Source organism: Vicia villosa, linkage group LG1 (genome assembly GCF_029867415.1).
Source record: "Vicia villosa cultivar HV-30 ecotype Madison, WI linkage group LG1, Vvil1.0, whole genome shotgun sequence".
Classification (NCBI taxonomy): Eukaryota; Viridiplantae; Streptophyta; class Magnoliopsida; order Fabales; family Fabaceae; genus Vicia; species Vicia villosa.
In genome coordinates this window covers 59,102,002-59,121,935 of record NC_081180.1, presented here as the reverse complement: position 1 = coordinate 59,121,935, position 19,934 = coordinate 59,102,002, and the positions used below count along the sequence as shown (strand labels likewise).

At 34.5% G+C, this 19,934-nt stretch overlaps 1 protein-coding gene across 1 annotated transcript; it reads right to left on the bottom strand.

Moving 5' to 3' along the window:
* Nucleotides 1-8,738: 8,738 nt before the first annotated feature.
* LOC131638886 (uncharacterized) lies at nucleotides 8,739-12,248 on the bottom strand. Its single transcript, XM_058909427.1, has 2 exons — nucleotides 12,027-12,248; nucleotides 8,739-11,644 (listed from the first exon to the last, which is right to left on the bottom strand). Exon 2 carries the CDS (start codon nucleotides 11,642-11,644, stop codon nucleotides 9,680-9,682), a length of 1,965 nt encoding a protein of 654 aa, XP_058765410.1. The 5' UTR covers nucleotides 12,027-12,248; the 3' UTR covers nucleotides 8,739-9,679.
* Nucleotides 12,249-19,934: the final 7,686 nt, after the last annotated feature.

Genomic DNA, 19,934 nt, shown 5'->3' with positions numbered 1-19,934 from the left:
TGCCACTCTCTACGGACAAGATAACCACCTCAAAGCCCCATACTCGTTAAGCTTTCAAACCCCATACTCGTTAGGTTTGGGACAAGCAAATAATCTTCGCAAGATTAACCGACATTGCCACTTTCAAAGGCTCATGCTTGTGTACGTGTGCAACAAAACAAGACTCATGCATTTAAGACGATCTCTCTATCTCTTAAACTACACAATCACATCTTTACAACTTTGCAAAACATTACACAACATGACTTTCAATCCAATATCACACATCAATTAGCATTTATGGTCTTTACAAAATCTGCTCAAAATTGAACCTCTAGGTCGACGCAAACTCAGTTAGGTCGACTCAAAACTCCTCTAGGTCGACCTAACAGAAGAAAAAATAGATTTTTGGCATTCTTGACTGTTTAGGTCGACTCAGGTTCTGCATAGGTCGACCCAGGCTGCGTGAAAACTCAGATTTCACCATTTTTCTTCCCTAATCCCCTCATACAATATCCATTAACCCATACACAATCCCTACATCAATTGAAAACGAATTTTACACATATACAAGGTTCCTAAACATGTTCCTAACCATGGGTCATCCATACAACACATTGAACATGAACAAACCACAAAATCCAATTGATTTCACATAAACCCTATCATTTTCTAAATTCATGAAATGGAAGAATAGAAAGCATACACAACATTACCCAATCATATAAACCTATAAGAACTTGGATTCAAACCCTTACCTCTTGAATTTCTCCTTCTAACTTCAAGAAATCTACAATTCCTCTTCTCTTGTTCTTTCTCCTTTCTTCTCTTCTCTTCTTTTCCCCAAATTGTGTTATCTCTAAAACCCTAGTTTTCCTCTTCTTACTATATTTCTCTTAATGGGCTTAGTTATATTATTACCCACCCATCCAATTATTAATTAGGCCCAATACATAGTATGCTACTAATAACCTAATTAAACCATAAAACACAACTATGCATATAATTAGATATTTCAATTAATTAGTAATACCACATAATAATTAAATAAACAAATAATTAATAAAACACACAAATAAGCTAATAAATAAAAGGGTTTAATATACTTCACCCCCTGCCAATATAGCGAGTTTCGGTTTGTCCCCCTTGAATGTTTTTTTTTACTAAACGCCCCTTATAAAACCCAAAACTTGGATTTACCAAACCCTTTTACCACATTTGCTGACTGGGCTTTTACTTTGGATGATGTGGCAAAAGGGTTGTATAAATAATTAATTAATTATTTTTAACCACTACCTCCACCCCCACCCCACTTTCTCTCTCCTCACCCCCAACCAAAAACCTCCTGGTTCCGCCGTTTCATTTCCTCCACCTCCATCTCCGATTCACGGTGGCTTATCCAAATTCTGTCTAATCTCATTCTCATGCAATAAATGTACTGAAATCTATAACAAACTGATTTCTGCATTTGAATATTTATCTTAAAAAAGCATTCTAATCCGACACCACCACCACCACTTTGAGTCTCCTATTAATTTTATCATAAAAAAACAACTCTTACCCACATAAAACGTTTGACTTACAAAAAAGCAAAAACAAAATGCCTTGTATCTTCAATCATTCCACAACCACCAAATCATTGTTTCTACATAAACTATATCCAGTTTTACATTAGCAAAAATCATTGTGGAAAAGATCTATGAGTACCCGTTATTGAAATAGAATAGAAAATAATGTCTTAAGAAAGGCGAGCTAGCAAAGTATTATCCATTATTTCTTCGTTTTTCTCATCTGTCTTTGTGAGAAAATGGCATGGATTCTTTCTGCAGAAGGAACTGCGTTCTCCTCCTTCCTTCCATGGGAAAGTTGTACCTTGTGCATCCATAGATGCCCTTCAAGCTTATCTTTTGTGGAGGCAAAATATATGTCATTTGAAAAATCAATATGATTAGTTTTTATGGATGATATTATAGTTTTATAATAAGTTTAATATGAAATGCAGAATTGTAGTTTTTATCATCCATAAAAATTACCAATTATTTATAAATATTAATATTGGATTTGGATTGCATGAAAAACATGGACATGCAAAATTGTAACTCAGATAGACCAACGTTTTATGAGTGATGACATAAAGTATAATTATCAGAACTCATGTATAATTTCTCAAAGTATAATAAATTGCAACTCGCATATATTATGAAATGGAAAATGAGGAAACTACAACAATTAGAATATTTAGCATAAGCCAGTTACATAAAAGTGAAGGTCAGAATATTTCCATGGTAGATATAATCACTTTTTAAAAAGATAAAAGTATTCAACAAATTACTATACATTATACAGCTGACCTTTTGTATTATATAGTTTGTGTAAACTTTTGTTAAAGGGATTATAAAAATAGTTTACGATATATACATAAATTGTCTTTAATTTATTTTAATAAACTCTAGGGTATATATAGCTTACGAAGACTGCTTATGTAAAAGCATACTTCAGCTTACCCTTTGATTTCATTTTCCATCCATCTCAAATTTTACATTTATTGTGGAAAGAATCAGAATAACAAATATGGCTCGAGGTTACTGTATGCAGAGGTGACGTTAGTGGCAGGGTCGGAGATGAACTCGAGATTGTGATATTGAGAAACGTTGTAGGCATGAGTAAGAGACGGAAGGCGAACCGTTGTGGTGGTTTCACGTTGTTGTTGGTCAGAGTGTAAGTTGTTGTTGCTGTTTTAATATGGTGACTTAAAGAGTCTCACGGTGCTTCTAATGAGTATGAGCATGGTGTGTAGGCTGTGTGTTTTTGGTAGCTTGGCCGGAATAGAGTTGGAATGGTGAGGTAAGAGAAGTGAGGAGTTGTCCAGATTATGATTGGCGAGTGGTTACTGTTAATGTGGAGAGAAAATGATGGTGGTCGTTTCCATTTTGCATCAGAATATATGGATTTTTATTGGTTTACTGTATCAGTTTTTTTTCAATGAGAGAAAGAGGATGCTGAGTATTTTCTAACAAGTGGCGGCTACAAATTGGTTCCCTTTTGCCACATCATCCAAAGTCAAAGCCCAATCAGCAAATGTGGTAAAAGGGTTTGGTAAATCCAGGTTTTGGGTTTTATAAGGGGCGTTTAGTAAAAAAAAACATTCAAGGGGGACAAACCGAAACCGAAACCGAAAACCGGGCTGTTACACTTGGCCCCCTAAGAGACAATACATCACAAGATCATTATAAAAGAATCCTTTATGCCTTAATAGACTACTCATTCAACTCCAATAATATGAAAAACATAAATGACACAACACTAAGAATTCCATAATTAAAATGGTAAAGGGGTTGAAATGTTCATTAAAGAAGAACCTCGAGGGGCATGGTTGAAAAATATCCCACAAGGAAAAGAATGCAAATAACTGACATAATACAAAAACAAAATTGAACTCTCCCCAAGAAATTATTGAGGGACTCAACTCAAAGTGTTGCCCCAGGGACTTAACTTATAGTCTCGCCTTAGAGATTCAACTTAAAGTCTCATTCGAGCAACTTGACAATTAAGTCTCGACTGAAGGACTCTACCTAAATCCTATCTTGAGGGACTCGACTATTAAGTATCTCCTAAGGGATTTAACTTAAATCCTCGCCCAAGAAAATCGACTAAAGTCTCACATGAATGACTCAACCTAAATTCCCGCATGAGGGACTTGTCTATTAAGTCTCACCTGATGGACTCAAATTAAAGTCTCATCCGGGGGACTCAACTTAAAGTTTCACATGAGGGAATCAACTCAAATTCTCTCCCGAGGAACTCAAATTAAAGTCTTCTCTGAGGAACTATATTTAAAGTCTTGTCTGAGGGACTCAACTTAAAGTCTCTCCTCAGAGACTCGAATATTAAGTTTTCTCTGAGAGACTCAACTTAAAATCTCATTCGAGGGACTCAACTTCAAGTATCGCCCGAGAGACTCAACTTGAAGTCTCTTATGAGGGGTTAACCTTAAAGTCTCTTCTAGGGGACTTAACTTAAAGTCTCTCCCGAAGGACTCAAATTAATTCTTGCCTGAGGAACTTAACTTAAAGTCTCCCCTAGAGGGATTCAATTTAAAGTCCCGCTCGAAAGACTCAACATAAAGTCTCTCCCGAGGGACTCAACTTAAAGTTTCATATGAGGGACTCAACTTTAAGTCTCTCGCGAGAGACTCGACTATTATCTCTTGCCTAAGGGACACAACCTAAATTATCATCTAAGGGATTCCCAAGGGACTCCACTTAAAGTCTCTCCTAAGATACTCGAATAAATTCTCACCTGAGGAACTTAACCTAAAGTCTCTCCATAGGGACTCAACTATTAAGTCTCACATGAGGGACTCAATTTAAATCTCTCCCGAGGGTCTGAACTTAAAGCCTCTCCCGAGTGATTCAACTTAAAGTCTCCCCCGCATGGCCTAACTTAAAGTCTCTCACAAGGGACCTAACTTAAAGTCTAAGCCAAGGGGCTGTAATATTAATTCTCTCCAGAGAGAAACAACTTAAAGTCTCGCCCTAAAGACTTTTCTATTGTCTCATTTGAGGGACTAACCTAAAGTATCACTTGACGGACTCGACTATTAAGTATCGCCTAAGGACTCAACTTAAAGTATGACTCGAGATACTCAATTAAAAGTCTCTCACAAAATACTCAACTTAAATTCTTGAACAAGGGATTCAACTTAAAGTATCTCCCGAGGGAATAAATTTAAAGTCTCGCCTGCGGAACTCAACTTTAATTCTCGCCTTGAGGGATTTAAATTAAATTTTTTCCAGAGGGACTCAGCTAAAAGTCTCGCCCGAGTGACTCAACTTAAAGTCTTTCCCGAGGGACTCAAAATAAAGTCACGCCTGAGGGACGCAACTTAAAGTCTTGCATGAGAGAGTCAACTTAAAGTCTTACCTAAGGGACTCGACTATTAAGTCTATCCTGAGAGACTCAACCTTAAGTCTCACCTGAGGGACTCGAATATTAAGTCTCGCTTATGGGAATCAACTTAAAGTCTTGCTCCATAGACTGAAATATAAAGTCTAACCTTAGGGATTAAACCTAAAGTATCTCTCGAGGGGCTCGACTATTAAATCTCGCTTGAGGAGATCAATTTAAATTCTCTCCTGAGAGACTCAACTTAAAGTCTCTCCCGAGGGACTTAACTTAAAGTCTCGCCCGATGAGCAACTTAAAGTCTCTTATGAGGAACTCAACTTAATGTCTCGCCTGAAGGACAAAACTTAATGTCTTTCTAGAGGAACCCAACTTAAAGTCTCATCTGAGGAGCTCATTAAAGTCTTTCCCTAAGCTATGATTGAGGGACTCACTGTAAGTCCTCAAAAGTCTCATGGGGTAGTCCATACAAAGAAATCTTAATGTTATAAGCGCTCTTAATGTCAAAAGTCTCATGGGGTAGTCTCATGTCCTTTTTAAGCCCTCGTGCTTAAGAGATGTGTACCAATATAATTTTTTTGTTCAAAAGGCATGAGACCGCCCATTGTGATAATCAATTTGACATTCAAATGAAATAAAATAAGAGGGGATTTTAAATTCTTTAATTTTAAATGTCATTTAGAACTTCTTTAATTTAACTTAAACAAAATATCTTACACATTTCCATCATATTGATAATTTTATGAATTTTTATTTAAAAATCAAATTTTGGACTAATCATTTTAAAATTCTTTAAAATTTTTATTTTCCAAAATATTTCTCCTCTTTAAAATTCTTTATCCAAATATAATGTACATGGAAATAAACATTAGTGCATGGGAAACTATTGTTTATCACTTTGTGTCATAGAAGATTAATGAGTGGGGATATTGGATTAATGAGAGAGACACAAAAGTGTTAATACATTGATGTCACATATTCACCTAAAATCTTAATATAATGAAGTATGTGTCACTTATTTTATAAACCCAAAATTTCCTCCATTTTTAGTTGATGAGACACTTTTAGCATTTTCACACTTCAAACCCAACAATCTCCCCCACAAGTGTGAATCACCCACATCACTAGCCTTAATCTACACTAGGATCCACTTTCACTCTTAGCGTGGGAAATTATTTTTCACTTTTTTTCATAGAAGATTAATGAGTGGGGACATTGAATTATTGGAGAGTCTTTGGAGCGAGACACAAAACTGTTAATGAGGCAAACTTTGGGGATATATCCAAGATACCTTGACGCCACATATCCACATAAAACCTTAAGACAATAGGGTATGTGCCACATTTTTTATAAACCCAACATTTCCTCCATTTTTAGTTGATGTGGGACTTTTAGCACTTTCACACTTGAAATCCGACAATCTCTCCCATAAGTGTGAGTCACACACATCACTAGCATTGATCCACACTAGGATCCACTTTCGCTCCTAGCGTGGAAAACTATTGTTTATCACTTTTTTTCATAGAAGATTAATAGGTAGGGACATTGAAATTATACGAGAGTCTAGGGAGTGAGGCCCATAAGTGTTAATGAGACAAACATTGGGGTCCAAGATACCTTTACACCACATATCCACCCAAAACCTTAAGGCAATGGAGGTATGAGTCATCTCTCTTATAAACCCAACATTTCATCTATTCTTAGTTGAGGTGGGGCTTTTGCAATTTCACACTTGAAACCCAACAATCTCCCCACAAGTGTGAGTCACCCACATCGCTAACCTTGATTCATACTAGAATCCACTTCCACTCCCCCACCGAGCCAACCAGGGTTCTGATATCACTTGTCGAGAACTTTGGAAAGCGAGACTCGTAAGTGTTAACGGGCCAAACGTTAGGGATCCAAGAGACTTGACACCACATATCCACCCAATATCTTAAGACAACGGGAGTATGAATCACCTCTCTTATAAATCCAACAATTCCTTTATTGCTATTCGATATAAGACTTTAACACTTTCACATTTAAAATCCAACCTTACTCAAGATGTGAGATAGACACAAAATTTCATTTAACAAGATCATTTTTAAATTTTACACGAGATGAGTGTATGCGTATGGAGCTTTGTCTAAATCCTTCAACTAGTTGAGCATTGACAACACATATCTCGCTTTCATTTCAAATTTCATTATATTCGATTTTTGATTTTAGGTACATATTTAAAATCATTGAGTTTGATTAAATCACAGCTTCATTAAAGATTTTGTTTATATTCCAAAGTATAAATTTTGTTAATATTATGGCAGACAATGGCTTTATAACAACCTAGACATATAAAAAATGAGAATGTCCAGATGACTAAGGATGAATCCACGCCTCTAAATTGAGTTTAAAAATGTCTAAAAAATTTAAAATAATATTATAAATATATAAAATAACATATTTGTTATATGTTCTATCACAGTTGAGGTAATAAAAAGTGAAGTCAAACATTATTTAAATTTTGCGCTCAACTTTTGACAACAAAAAAACTTGTTTTTTAAATTTATTTTAACCCCAAGTTTGTACACAAACCAAGAAAAATAAGATTTACCTTGCATAATCCCTTGAAATCAAGAAAAATAGTTTTTTTAATAAATACATTAGAAGTAAAAGTGTATTATGTAGATTTTTAAAAAAAATTTAATTAAAATACCCTGAAAGTGCAAATGAATTGTACATACTCAATTAATCATGAATATTAGATGTTGAAAGAAGTTTGACTTTTATTTTAACCACCTGCAAATAAATTATGGTGATAAATTTTTACACTTAACATTGTATAATAGTTAATTTCAATTTTTAATACACTCTACCTGTTAATGCTATTGAAATATAAGTGTTGATCCTCTGTATTTTTACTATATGTTATGTTAAGGTCGACCATAAATCATTTTTTTCTCCTTCTCTGTAGATTAAGGGCTGGTTTGTTTTGCCTTTTTTTAAAAATAATTTTTATAGTGTCATAAAATTTTGTGAAAAAAAAATTTACAAAGAAACTTTTTATAAAAGTTTCAAATGAAAATTTTGTTTGAATATGTATTCTTAAAATGTGATTTTGGGTATTTCATCTATCTATGGGGAAAAAATTTGGATATCAAAATTTTAAAAAATCACTTAATTTTGAAGTTATTTCAAATAGATTTTCATAAAAATCATTTTTGAAATACAACTTTTTGAAAAAATTGTGATTTTAACTAAATTTTGGTCTTCATTAATCTATGTTTATGTTCTAGGATGTCAAAATTAGTGTTTTATTTTAGAAAAAACAAATATAAAAAAATTTGTAATATTTTAAAAAACGGTTTTGAAAAATCTATTTTCAAAAATACAAAGAAAATATCTATTTTTTTAAAGCTGAAACAAAGGGCCCTAAGTATATGTTAAGGCCTCTGTAGAATGTAGATTAACTATATGTTAAGGCTGCCAACAAATATTTTCTTTTTTTAGACAAAGTGGTAATAACCACTAACACTCACACACAACCGTGAATTCGAGGAATGATGACGTTCTTCGTTTGTACCAATTAAGCTATGATTTGCAGGCATATAAATCATTTAAGATGCAACATTTAGGGGTAACGTCTAATGACACCAAGACAAACACAGTCAACTTAAAAGGACTGGAAGTTGAAAAGTCATGCCCATAACTGCAAGTAAACAACCCGCGAACACACGCTCCTGGAAAATTTTGTAACTTACACAGGCTTTGCAACTTGGCAAGAGACATTATTTAACTGGTAACCCTAATCTATAAAAACTCACTAGTGTCTTTATATTTCCTTCACATAGAAAGTAAACAATATTTTTTTATCAAGGCTAAAAGATAAACATTCGTATTCTGCTTATTTGAATGACAAATTCATCAAAAGACATAACTTGCAGTTATGGATCATTGTTACAAAGAGTCTAAAATCACTAAAACTCGCAGGCACATGTACAATTATATATACTCTTGAAACAAAGCAACCAAATAAAATCAGAATCACACCAAACTTATATTCCTTCTCCGGTTTGTTTCATTAAATTCAATCCCTGACAACAACAAAATCACACCAAACTTATAACCAAAATCTAAATATACCTAAGCAGCATAAGTAAAATCAGAAATCTACCTTCTGGTTCAAACCTACTGGTTAAATATGCAATTTTAATGGCAAAATAGTTTTTCTGGATATTTCATATATCTACATTCTCTGGCTCTGCTATTTGGACATTTACATAAAGCGCAAATTAACAAAATCGGAGAAATAGGAGCATGATCATAATATAATCATGTGCGGAGATTAGATTATATGTAATTGAAACAAAGTAACAGGATGACAATATCATTATAAATATAAATTCATGAGTGCCTTTTATATACAGTATGAAAAGAAAAAAGGCTATAAATGATACTTAAGTCAAACACCGCAGAACATGATTTTAGGCCTGGAGAGATTGAATATGAGATTTATTCAAAAAGTTCTTAATAAAATGAAGAGATATCCTAGAGACATCATTAAAAGTGATTCCCACATCTATTCAGTAAACTTGACTCTAACTGTTGACATTTTTATGATGTAAAATGCCCGAAGCCAAACTATCCAATATTGAAAACTATACATGGTATGGTCACCAGTTTGAAAAATTCCTATATTTTCACCTCTATCTTTGTCGGTGATATCTATCAGTAAAAACTCAGTCAGAATTGAGACTGAATTTTGAGAAAATCTTGTATTTGTAACTTGGATAAATACAAGGTTGAGCTTGTTGAACTCATTTTTCAAATGCAAGAATGCAACTCCTCTCAAAATGTAGAGGCCAATCTTCCCCTAGTGTGGTAGGATTCACCTCCATTGCCCTCCTAAAGTCAGAGAATGATGCAAAAGCAGATCCAATTGGCTTTTGCACACGCCTATTTCGTGGCAACTCATTCATTCCAGGTTGGATTTGACTTCTAGATTTATTTACAGGTACTGAAGCTGCTAAATCCAAACACGGTTTTATCAATCTTTTGAGGTAAACATCAAGCGCAGTATTCAATACATTGGCTGCATCTGCTGAGATGTGACACCCCTCAGGTGCCATGTTACGCTCCACCCTTTTCATCAAAGAATATGTATCAGGTAAATGGCCAATACTTTGACAGGTATCGGTGACAATACCAGATTGTAATCCTTGGGGTGAAAATATCTGTGCTCTATTATCATAGGTAGGAAGACCAAGAGGTGCTCGTATAGGAGTCCTATTCATGGCCAGCATTGCAGAATCCTGAATAACCTCTTTTCTTTGTTCCTCAGACACATGACACCTGTTTCTTACAGGATGTAGATCTGTATCCATATGGTGCTCTTGAAATTTAGGAGTTGAATTCTCAAATCCAGTGCTGCTCATCACATGATGACCAAGAGGTGGTCGTATAGGAGTCCTTCTATTCATGGCCATCATTGCAGAATCTTGAATAACCCCTTTTCTATGTTCCACGGACACATCAAACCCGTTTCTTACAGGATGTAGATCTGTATTCATCAGGTGCTCTTGAAATTTAGGAGTTGAATTCTCAAATCCAGTGCTGTTGTTCATCACATGAGGATCAAGAGGTGCTCGCATGGGAGTCCTTCTATTCATCGCCAGCCCTTCAGAATCCCGGTTAACCACTTCCCTGTGTTCCTCAGACACATGAAACCCGTTTCTTACAGGATGTATATCAGTATTTACCTGATGTTCTTGAAATTTAGGAGTTGAATTCTCACATACAATGCTGTAGTTCTTCCCATGAGGACCAAGAGGTGTTTGCATAGGAGTCCTTCTATTAATGGCCAACCTTTCAGAATCCCGATTAACCTCTTCCCTATGTTGCACAGACAGATGAAATCCATTTCCTGTAGGATGTAGATCAGTATCCATCTGGTGCTCTTCAAATTTAGGAGTTGAATTCTCAAATTCAGTTCTGTTGTTCATCACATGAGGACCAAGAGGTGCTCGCATAGGAGTCCTTCTATTCATGGCCAACCCTTCAGAATCCCGATTAACCTCATCCCTAAGTTCCACAGACACATGAAACCCGTTTCTTACAGGATGTAGATCTGTATCCATCTGGTGCTCTTGAGATTTAGGAGTTGAATTCTCAAATCCAATGCTGTTGTTATTCCCATGAGGAACAAGAGGTGCTCGTATAGGAGTACTTCTATTATTGGCCAGTCTGTCAGAATCAGGATTAACCTCTTCCCTATGTTCTTCAATCACATGAAGGCTATTTCCTACAGGATGTATATCGATATTCATTTGGTGCTCTGGATTTTTAGGAGTTGAATTCTCAAATCCAACGCCACCGTTCTTCCCATGAGGACCAAGAGGGCTAGAACGGTCTCTAAATCTGCGTTCACGCGAATTTGGAGTCCTACATTTTCGAGAGTTCTTGCCTAGAGGCGGAAGCCCGTTACATCCATTAGGCACTTTCACTTTCAAAGGACCTTCTGCTACGCTCGGTCTTGGCGGAGCTGCCTTGGACAAACAAGCTTTCTTCAAAATTGACTTGAGGAAATGATTATGAAGAGGTACATTATCTCTCCCAATAATCGCTATACAAAGCCTGTCAAAATCAGGTTTAGCAATCTTCATCTCGAGATAACTCGTGAGAAGATTAAAGTACTTGCACGATTTCAAACCACCAAGCCTCCTCTGAATCTGTAACTTTTGATCTAATGTGTTTATAGACGAAATATACCGCCCAGCGGGCATCTGTTTCAACAAGTCATCACTATAATCAGAATCCGAACATCATCTCATCAAAAACAAACACAATCACAATACACATATATATCTGAAAAACTCATAAGTCAATTTCAATCAAGCACAGACAAAACCCAACATCATAATAGATAATTGCTAAATTCAACAATAAAAACCAACATTAACAGCTGAAACAAGTTGAAACACTCACTACAAGAAATCAAATAAACCTAAACCTAAACGATAATCATAAGCAACAATTGAACAATTAATGCAGAAAAACATGATCTTTATTACACGAAATCCAAAATTGAAAAAAACACGGAACAGAAAATTGATCAAGAAGCAAGAATTAAAGCGGGAAAGAGAGAAAGAGAAGAGAATGCGAAACCTTGGAAGAAGAATTGAAGACGGCAAGGCAAGGGTTTGTTGCGGAAGTGGGAACAGAATAAAGAGATTAGGGCTTTTGTTAGCAAGAGAGCGAAAGAGCTTGAGAATTTATTTACGTAGTAGTGCGAAGTGTTGAAGTGTTTATAAAGGTCAAAGGCACGTGTGGGTTTTGTAATGTGTTATGACTATTACTAGCTACGCCGTCAAAGGGGTGTGTGTGCGTGCGTGCCAATCATGAGATTAGGATTACTAAAAACATATGGAACAATATAAGGAACACTTGGGTTCGTTTCACCCTTCAAACCCAACATCACTATCAATCAAATCTTATTTTCTTTTCTATTTTAAAAATTGGTACATGATAAATCAATTAAATTATTGTTTTTAATTTTTTTTTTAAAGGTGAGGGTATTTGTCAAATTTAATAGGATCTTGTCTCATATTCAAGTCACTAATATCTAGTCACTAATATCTAGTCACTTATGTCAAAGTGTAGTTTTGAATTTGTGCTATGAATTGGATATTGATTGACTTTATAAGAATGAATAAGTATAAATTTAAAGTTTAGGATGATATCACAATTTATTTAAGATGTGTTCAATCATCTGTTATTAAGTGATTATTATTTGACCACTCAAGTCGTATTCTAGATGTTTAATCTTAAGCATGACGAGTTTGAACGAATTAAATTAGTTATAATGACATCGTTAAAATTTTTTGCATTAGTTAAATTTATTCCAGAACTCCGCAAGTTGATAAATATATTATAAAATCATGATGTGTTGGTCAACAAAGATCATTTATTGTTAGAGACGTCACCAGATATGTTAAATGAAAAGTGATCTTAATATGAATCTCATATCGATACAACACCGTTAAAAATTAAATGCGCCTCATCAAATTTATAAATTGTATGTAACACATTAAATTTTTTTTATTTAATACATTTTGATGTATATTTATCCCTTTGTCCATTTCTTTTTTTCAATTGTTACATATAAAAAAAATTGGTTAAACTTACATTTACATAAACATAGTCTAGGGTTCAAAGTTCAAACCATACGATCGGTAGAGAATCAAATGGGGAGCAGGCAGAGCCACTGCACCCCTCACTTTCTTAAAAAACAATTCATTAACTAAAACGATGTCATTCTGAAATTAGTAAAAAATTAAATTTGAATAAGTTCCTTCCAATTCCAATTTTTCAAATTCTTTGTTTTCACTCTCTTAGACGCAGACGCAATAGCATAAATTAAACTTTTCATCTTATTCGGTCACATACCAAAGCAATAAATATGACACGTCAAACTCTTCTTCTTGTTAAGGTAATACTTCAAAGGAAGCAACCCCAATGGTGATGACGTTATTCACGGCTTCAACGAAGATGACACCTTTGTTCAAGGTTTTCACGAAGACTTCGACCACAGTTTCGACAAAGACTTTCGACAACAGTTTTGACAGCGACTTTTCGACAACCTCTTAGAACATGATCCCGATAAACGTCTCCAAATTTGGAAATATCTAGTAAATCAATGAGATGAAATTCGAAGAGCTTATCTTAATTGAGGTACCTATCAATGCAAATTTGAAAGATATTCCCTTAATAGAAATAAATATCCAAGACGATTTCAAGCATATTGGTTTAAAATGTTTCCTTCATGGCTAGAGTATTCTCCAAATAATGATGTTTCTTATTGTTTACTTTGTTACTTGTGTGAATACTTCTTGTATCAAGTATAATTTTGATGAAGACAAAGATTATCAAAGTAGAAAAAGACTAAATAGTATCTTGCAAATCATAAATGAAGATGATCAAGAATGAATGAACATTTGAATTCAAGTGAAGATTGAGATAAGAAAGAATAACTAAGGTACATGTTCCAATCCATGCTATAACGCTTTCAATTGCTTAGAAAACTTATTTCTTACTTCATCTAAACCTTTATTGCATTATCATTCACGATCATTTTTGAAGGCATACATGAAAAATACATTTTAAAGCAAAATGGAAAAGTGATAGTCGACTACCAAGAAGTGGTATTTGCCTACCGGATCAAAAAATGCATTATTTTTCTGTTCTGAAAGTGGTGGTAGTTGACTACCACATATTGGTATTCAAATAGCAGTGTTGAAAATTTGAAAAAAAATGAATGTTGGACAAGTGATGGTCGACTACCACATCTTGGTAATCGACTATCAGGCTGAAGTAGTGCATCTTTTCATGTTCAAAATGTTTATCACTCATTGTAATGCTTTATGTTTTGATTTTAAACTTATGCATCATTTAAAAGGATTGTTTAAGGATGTATATAAGAGTATGTGCATCAAAAACACAACTCATCTCTTTCCAAAATTTATTTTCATATCAATTCAAATAAACTTTCAAAGTGTTCATCTATTTTTAAAGTTGAAACTTTCTACATCAATTTCATATTATTCAAGATTTTCTTTATTATTTTTAGCACTTGAAATACATTAGTTTGGATTGCAACATTGTGAAAGAGAATATCAAAGGATTAAACTTGAAATCAAGTCAAGACTGCAATTATTCAAAGCTATTGAAAGTTTGTTTTGTAACTTCATCACCAAGATTATGGTGATAAGGTGTTGTAAAAATAAAGTAAAGCTATTTCTTTTGCATGTGTATCAGAAGATTATAATAAGATATTGTTGAAGACTTGTACAAAAATCTAACCATATTATAAAATCCTCCAAGTAGTGGAGGGACCTGATGTCCTCTTGATTGATAAGGGGGGACTAGTATAAACCTTGTGTGTCATTTACTTTTATGCTTTTAATTTTCTGCACTCTACATTCAATTTCAAGATACAAACTATCACTCATTTTAGAAAAAAATAAAAGATAAGAAACTTTTCATAAAAATAAGAAAAATCTAACAAATATAGTTTCTCCTCTTAGATTGCTTCTCATACTTACATTTAGCATCAGAGCAAGAGTTGGATAAGTTGCTCCTAGATACGAGTAAAAATGTCTTCTGCAAAAGCATTCTAAGAAGAACGAGGGAGCGTAAATAGACCACCATTTTCCAATGGCGGGCACTATGATTTGAATAGCACTGGATTTGATGTGTTTGGAATGGGGAATGAGGCACAATTATTTAAAGAAAAAGTCCCATGATTGTTGCTTGGAATCTTAGGGGCATAAATAAAAGAGAAAGACACATTAAGAATGGGTCCCATCTCAAGAAAATGCAAGTGCCTTGTGTTGCTTTATTTGAAACTAGAGTGAAAGAGCATAATTCCAATAAAGTGAGAAAGATGTTTGGAATTAACTAGCAGTGGGTGGGTAACTACGAACATCACCCTAATGGAAGAATATGAATCATGTGGAAGAAGCATAATATGGATATTAAGAAGATTGAGAGCTCAGATCAATTTGTGCACTATGAAGTTCTTAATGCTAATGTTCAAAGACTTTTATGGATGACATCAGTCTATGCCCAGAACCAATTATCCAATAGAAGACAACTTTAGGAGGATATAAAAAAAATTATACCAATATTAAGGAGCCTTGGATTGTCATTGCGCATTACAATAATGTGTTAACAATTGCTGATAGAATGGGTGTCTGCCCTGCTCAGAATTGTGAGTGTGAAGATTTAGAGAACATGATGAATGATGTGGGTTTGTTTGAACATGTTACTACATGTAATCATGATAAAAGGTCAAATAAACACCATGATGAAACTATCTATTCTAGAATAGATAAAGATATTTGCAATGGAGAGTGGCACATTAAATTCCCAAATAGTGAGATTGAGATTCTTCCAAATCACATTTCTGATCATTCCCCTCTGAGGGTCAGAATCATGCAGAACAAAAACTCCTTCTGGAAGAATAAGCAGCCTAGATTCAAATTTCTCAACACTGTTATTGATGATGAGGAATTTATGGAAAAAGTCATGAATTGGTGGAACATTGATATCAAGGGCATACCAATGTTTATTTTATGGAGGAAATTAAAAATACTCCAACCTAATATGTGTGGCCTAAGCAAGAAAAGTAGTAACAGTGAGAAGAATATCAATGATTACAGAGAAAGATTGGTATACACGCAATAGAAACCCAATGCTGACTTATTTAATCAGGGCCATATAATTGAATAAAACTCGTTGGACTAAGGAGCTTTTTCAAGCTACTGAATTGGAGAAAAGAATCTTAATGCAGAAATCTAAACTCCTCATTCAACATACTACTTTTTCCCAAGTCCATCGAGATGATACCATTCGGAGCAAAGTTAGACAATGATGTCCTAAAAGTCTCCCAAGAATTAGGAAAAGTACTTAGAAGCCACAAACCTTGAGTTTCATCATCAAAAGTAAGATTCATCACCGACAATTGATTTAGAATCCCTTGAAAATTGTTCAAGTTATCAACCATTGGTGAACCATCATTATACCTCAATGACATCAATTGCTTAAACAAGAATAACTTATTGTTCCCCGTCTTTCTTGCATACAAATACTAAAGTTTAGTCCAAAGAAAGCGAGCACAAGTCACCGAGCTCACATGATTCAAAACACTATCATCCACCCGTTGGCGAATATTACCACAAACTTGTCTATGCAACAAAGTCCATTCTTCATCACTCTTTCCATCGGGTTTTTCATTATATAAAACTGACAAGTGAAAACCTTTCACATAAAGAAAATATTTCATTTTTCCTTTCCAAACATTATAGTTGGAACCATTTAAAATCACCATCCTATATATGTTTATCTCCATTGTTACACAAATCAAACCACAACTCTATATACCACTTGTTGGAAGGAAATCCACAACCAGCGCTGGAATAATTCAACAACACAAACTCTCTCAAATATCACATGCAACTTAGAGACAGTCAACAAAAAACACACCAAAAAACACAACACAACTTTAGCGTGGAAAAACCTCTGTTAACTAGGAGTAAAAAATCATGGGACCCGTAGGCCACTTAAAATCTCCACTATAATCAACAATGAACACAAGCAAGATTCTCTCTAACACTAGTTAGAGATATACATAAATATCATCAAGATCTACAGTCAATTTTAGAATACAACAAGAATAAAGAGAGACAAAACAACCAAAAAACACCAAAAAAATTTGACATCAAAGATCGACTCAACAGACTAACTTACAAAGCTCAGAATTCAATCTCCACAATTCAGAATTTGCTCCTATGAGTCATGAACACTGTGCCAAAATTTTAGTACGATCCGACACTTGGATTTTGCCCAAACTCCAATTTTTTGGAATTGATTTGTGCATAAAAGGGGTTGCGGGAATAGTGTTTTCTCTCTAGCTTTTCTTGTTGTTTTTCTCACACAATGAATAAATGACCTAATTCTCTTTTTTGAGTAACAAAAGAGAGAATTTATCTTGCCACTCCCAAGTTATACATGTCACCCCTCATTTTACATTATTCCCAAAATGCCCCAAACATATTTACTAAAAAATTTTACCTTTTCTGAAGAAAAAAATTATTGTTGCCAAAATCATCAAAAAGCAAATTTTCGATACCTCTATTTGGCCGATACCAAAAACTCTTTGTTTTTTACAAAATTTCGGTATCCATTTACCGAAAATTTGAAATTTCAGGTAAGTTTATAAACTGAAGTTACACCCGAATATTGAAATATCCGATATTTTTTCATATACCGGATATTTCAAATTTCTGGTATTAATTTTAACTGCTGCTACATACTGAAAATTTGAAATATTCGGTACCGGATATTTCAAATTTCCGGTATTAATTTTAACTGCTGCTACATACTGAAAATTTGAAATATTCGGTAGCGGAAATTTAAAATTTCCGGTATGTAGCATCAGGCACGGTAAATTGGTAAATCCAACAAAATTTTCTATATTTATATAAAATTTTCGGTATGGTCCCGGAAATTTCAAAAAATCCGATATTTTATAGGGATAATTTGGTAAAAACCCCATACTTGGGGGGTTGCATGTATAAAATGGGGGTGACAAGATAAATTCTCAACAACAAAGACATACATTCACATGATTCACTAACCCACATCCATTTGGACCACTCCAAATAAAGAGAATTTCTTTGTACACCCATATAGGGTGAAAAATACCCCTGAAAACTCCAAAATACCATTCGGAGATGCATCTCTGAAGGCACCCATTTCCTAATTTTTAAGAATTTGGATATGCATCTCTGAAATCACCCAGATTAACTATTTCGGAGATACATATTCGAAAACACCCTATTTCCATTTAAACGTTGAATTTAAAATGTCAAATGTTTTTTCGGAGATGCATATCCGAAAAAACCCTTCATATAATTTTTTGCCTCCTTCACTATTTCATTCAGTATGTTCCAAACAAAATACAACCCCTCTCCAAAACCTCAACCAATTTGAATTAATTTTTTCGTCTCCAAACCAAGTTCCAAGTGGTTCATCATATCAAAGAGAGCATAGAAAGCTATAATTTGAGGTAAAATTTCCCTCATTCCATCTCCCATTTCACTGCATTGTTGCTTATTTATGAATAAAAACTGCTTCTGTTTGGAAATGCATTTCCGAAATCCACCAAACTTATTTCGGAAATGCATTTCAGAAATAAGGTATGTTTTAGAATTTAAAAAATAGTTTTGACAACATGTATGTTTTTTGCATTTGTTAGGTATGGTGCACCCCGATAACATTGTAAGGGATGAGTTAGAAGCTCTGAAAGAGGTGATTAACAATGTTAAAACGATTGCATATGCGGTGGATGTTTGACCATAATTTACAAATAAAATGATTTTCACTTGTCGTGAACATTTGCTAGAGTGGGTCTGAAATGAAGCTAATAAACTTGGATTTGGCGTTGTGATAATGACACTAGTAGAAGGCAAGCATTTGTTGTGATGAAATGCGAGAGGGGTGGGAAGTATGTTCCAACATACCGAAGTTAAAACATGATGACACGAGATCTAGAAAGTGTGTGTGTGTCCGTTTAAATTGCGCATATCTTGTAGGGTTGATACTTTATGGCGTTTTAGTGTCGTTTGCGGACTTCATAATCACGCATTGGAAACCAAGCTAAAGGGGCATCCGATTGCATGTCGACTAAGTCGCGAAGAGAAGAATTCTATTTCAGAGTTATAGATAATCAAAGTTGCACCGAGAAACATATTTGCCGACTTGAAGCAAAAAACACCAAATAGTGTTTCAAATATCAAGTAGGTATACAATGAACGATACAATCTCAAAGTTGTGAAAATGGGTCCGAGGTCGGAAATGCAACACCTTTTGAAACTTTTGGGTGATAACCAATACGTTTCAAGTTTCAAAGCATGTGAAAGACAAGGTTACTGTTCGTGACATATTTTGGACTCATCCCGAAAGTATCAAGTTGTTCAACACATTTCCAACCGTCCTTATAATTGATTCGACGTACAAGACCAACAAGTATAGGCTTCCGCTTTTAGAAATTGTCAGTGTGACCTCTACGGACATGACATTTTCGGTTGGCTTAGATTTTTTAGAATGTGAGAAAGAAGATAACGTTACATGGGCTTTGGGAATATGTAAGACTTTGTTAGTTGATCAAAACAATATGCCTAGTGTCATCGTTACCAATCGAGATAATGCTCTTATGAATTTCGTCAGTACCGTCTTTCCATCATCAACCGGATTACTTTGTTGGTATCATATAACATCAAATTTGAGAGCTAAGCTCAAACTCGTGGTTGACATGAAAGAAAAAAGGATGACAACGGAAACATCATCAAGCCCGGTGTCGTGGTCGAGAAGATAATCGGCGAATGGAAGGAGGTCTTAGATTCATGTTTCGAAGATTTATATACCGAGAATATGGAAAAATTACGGACTTTATGTGTAGGATATCCCACTTTCTAAAAAACATCGAAACTACTATACTTGAAAAAGAAAAAG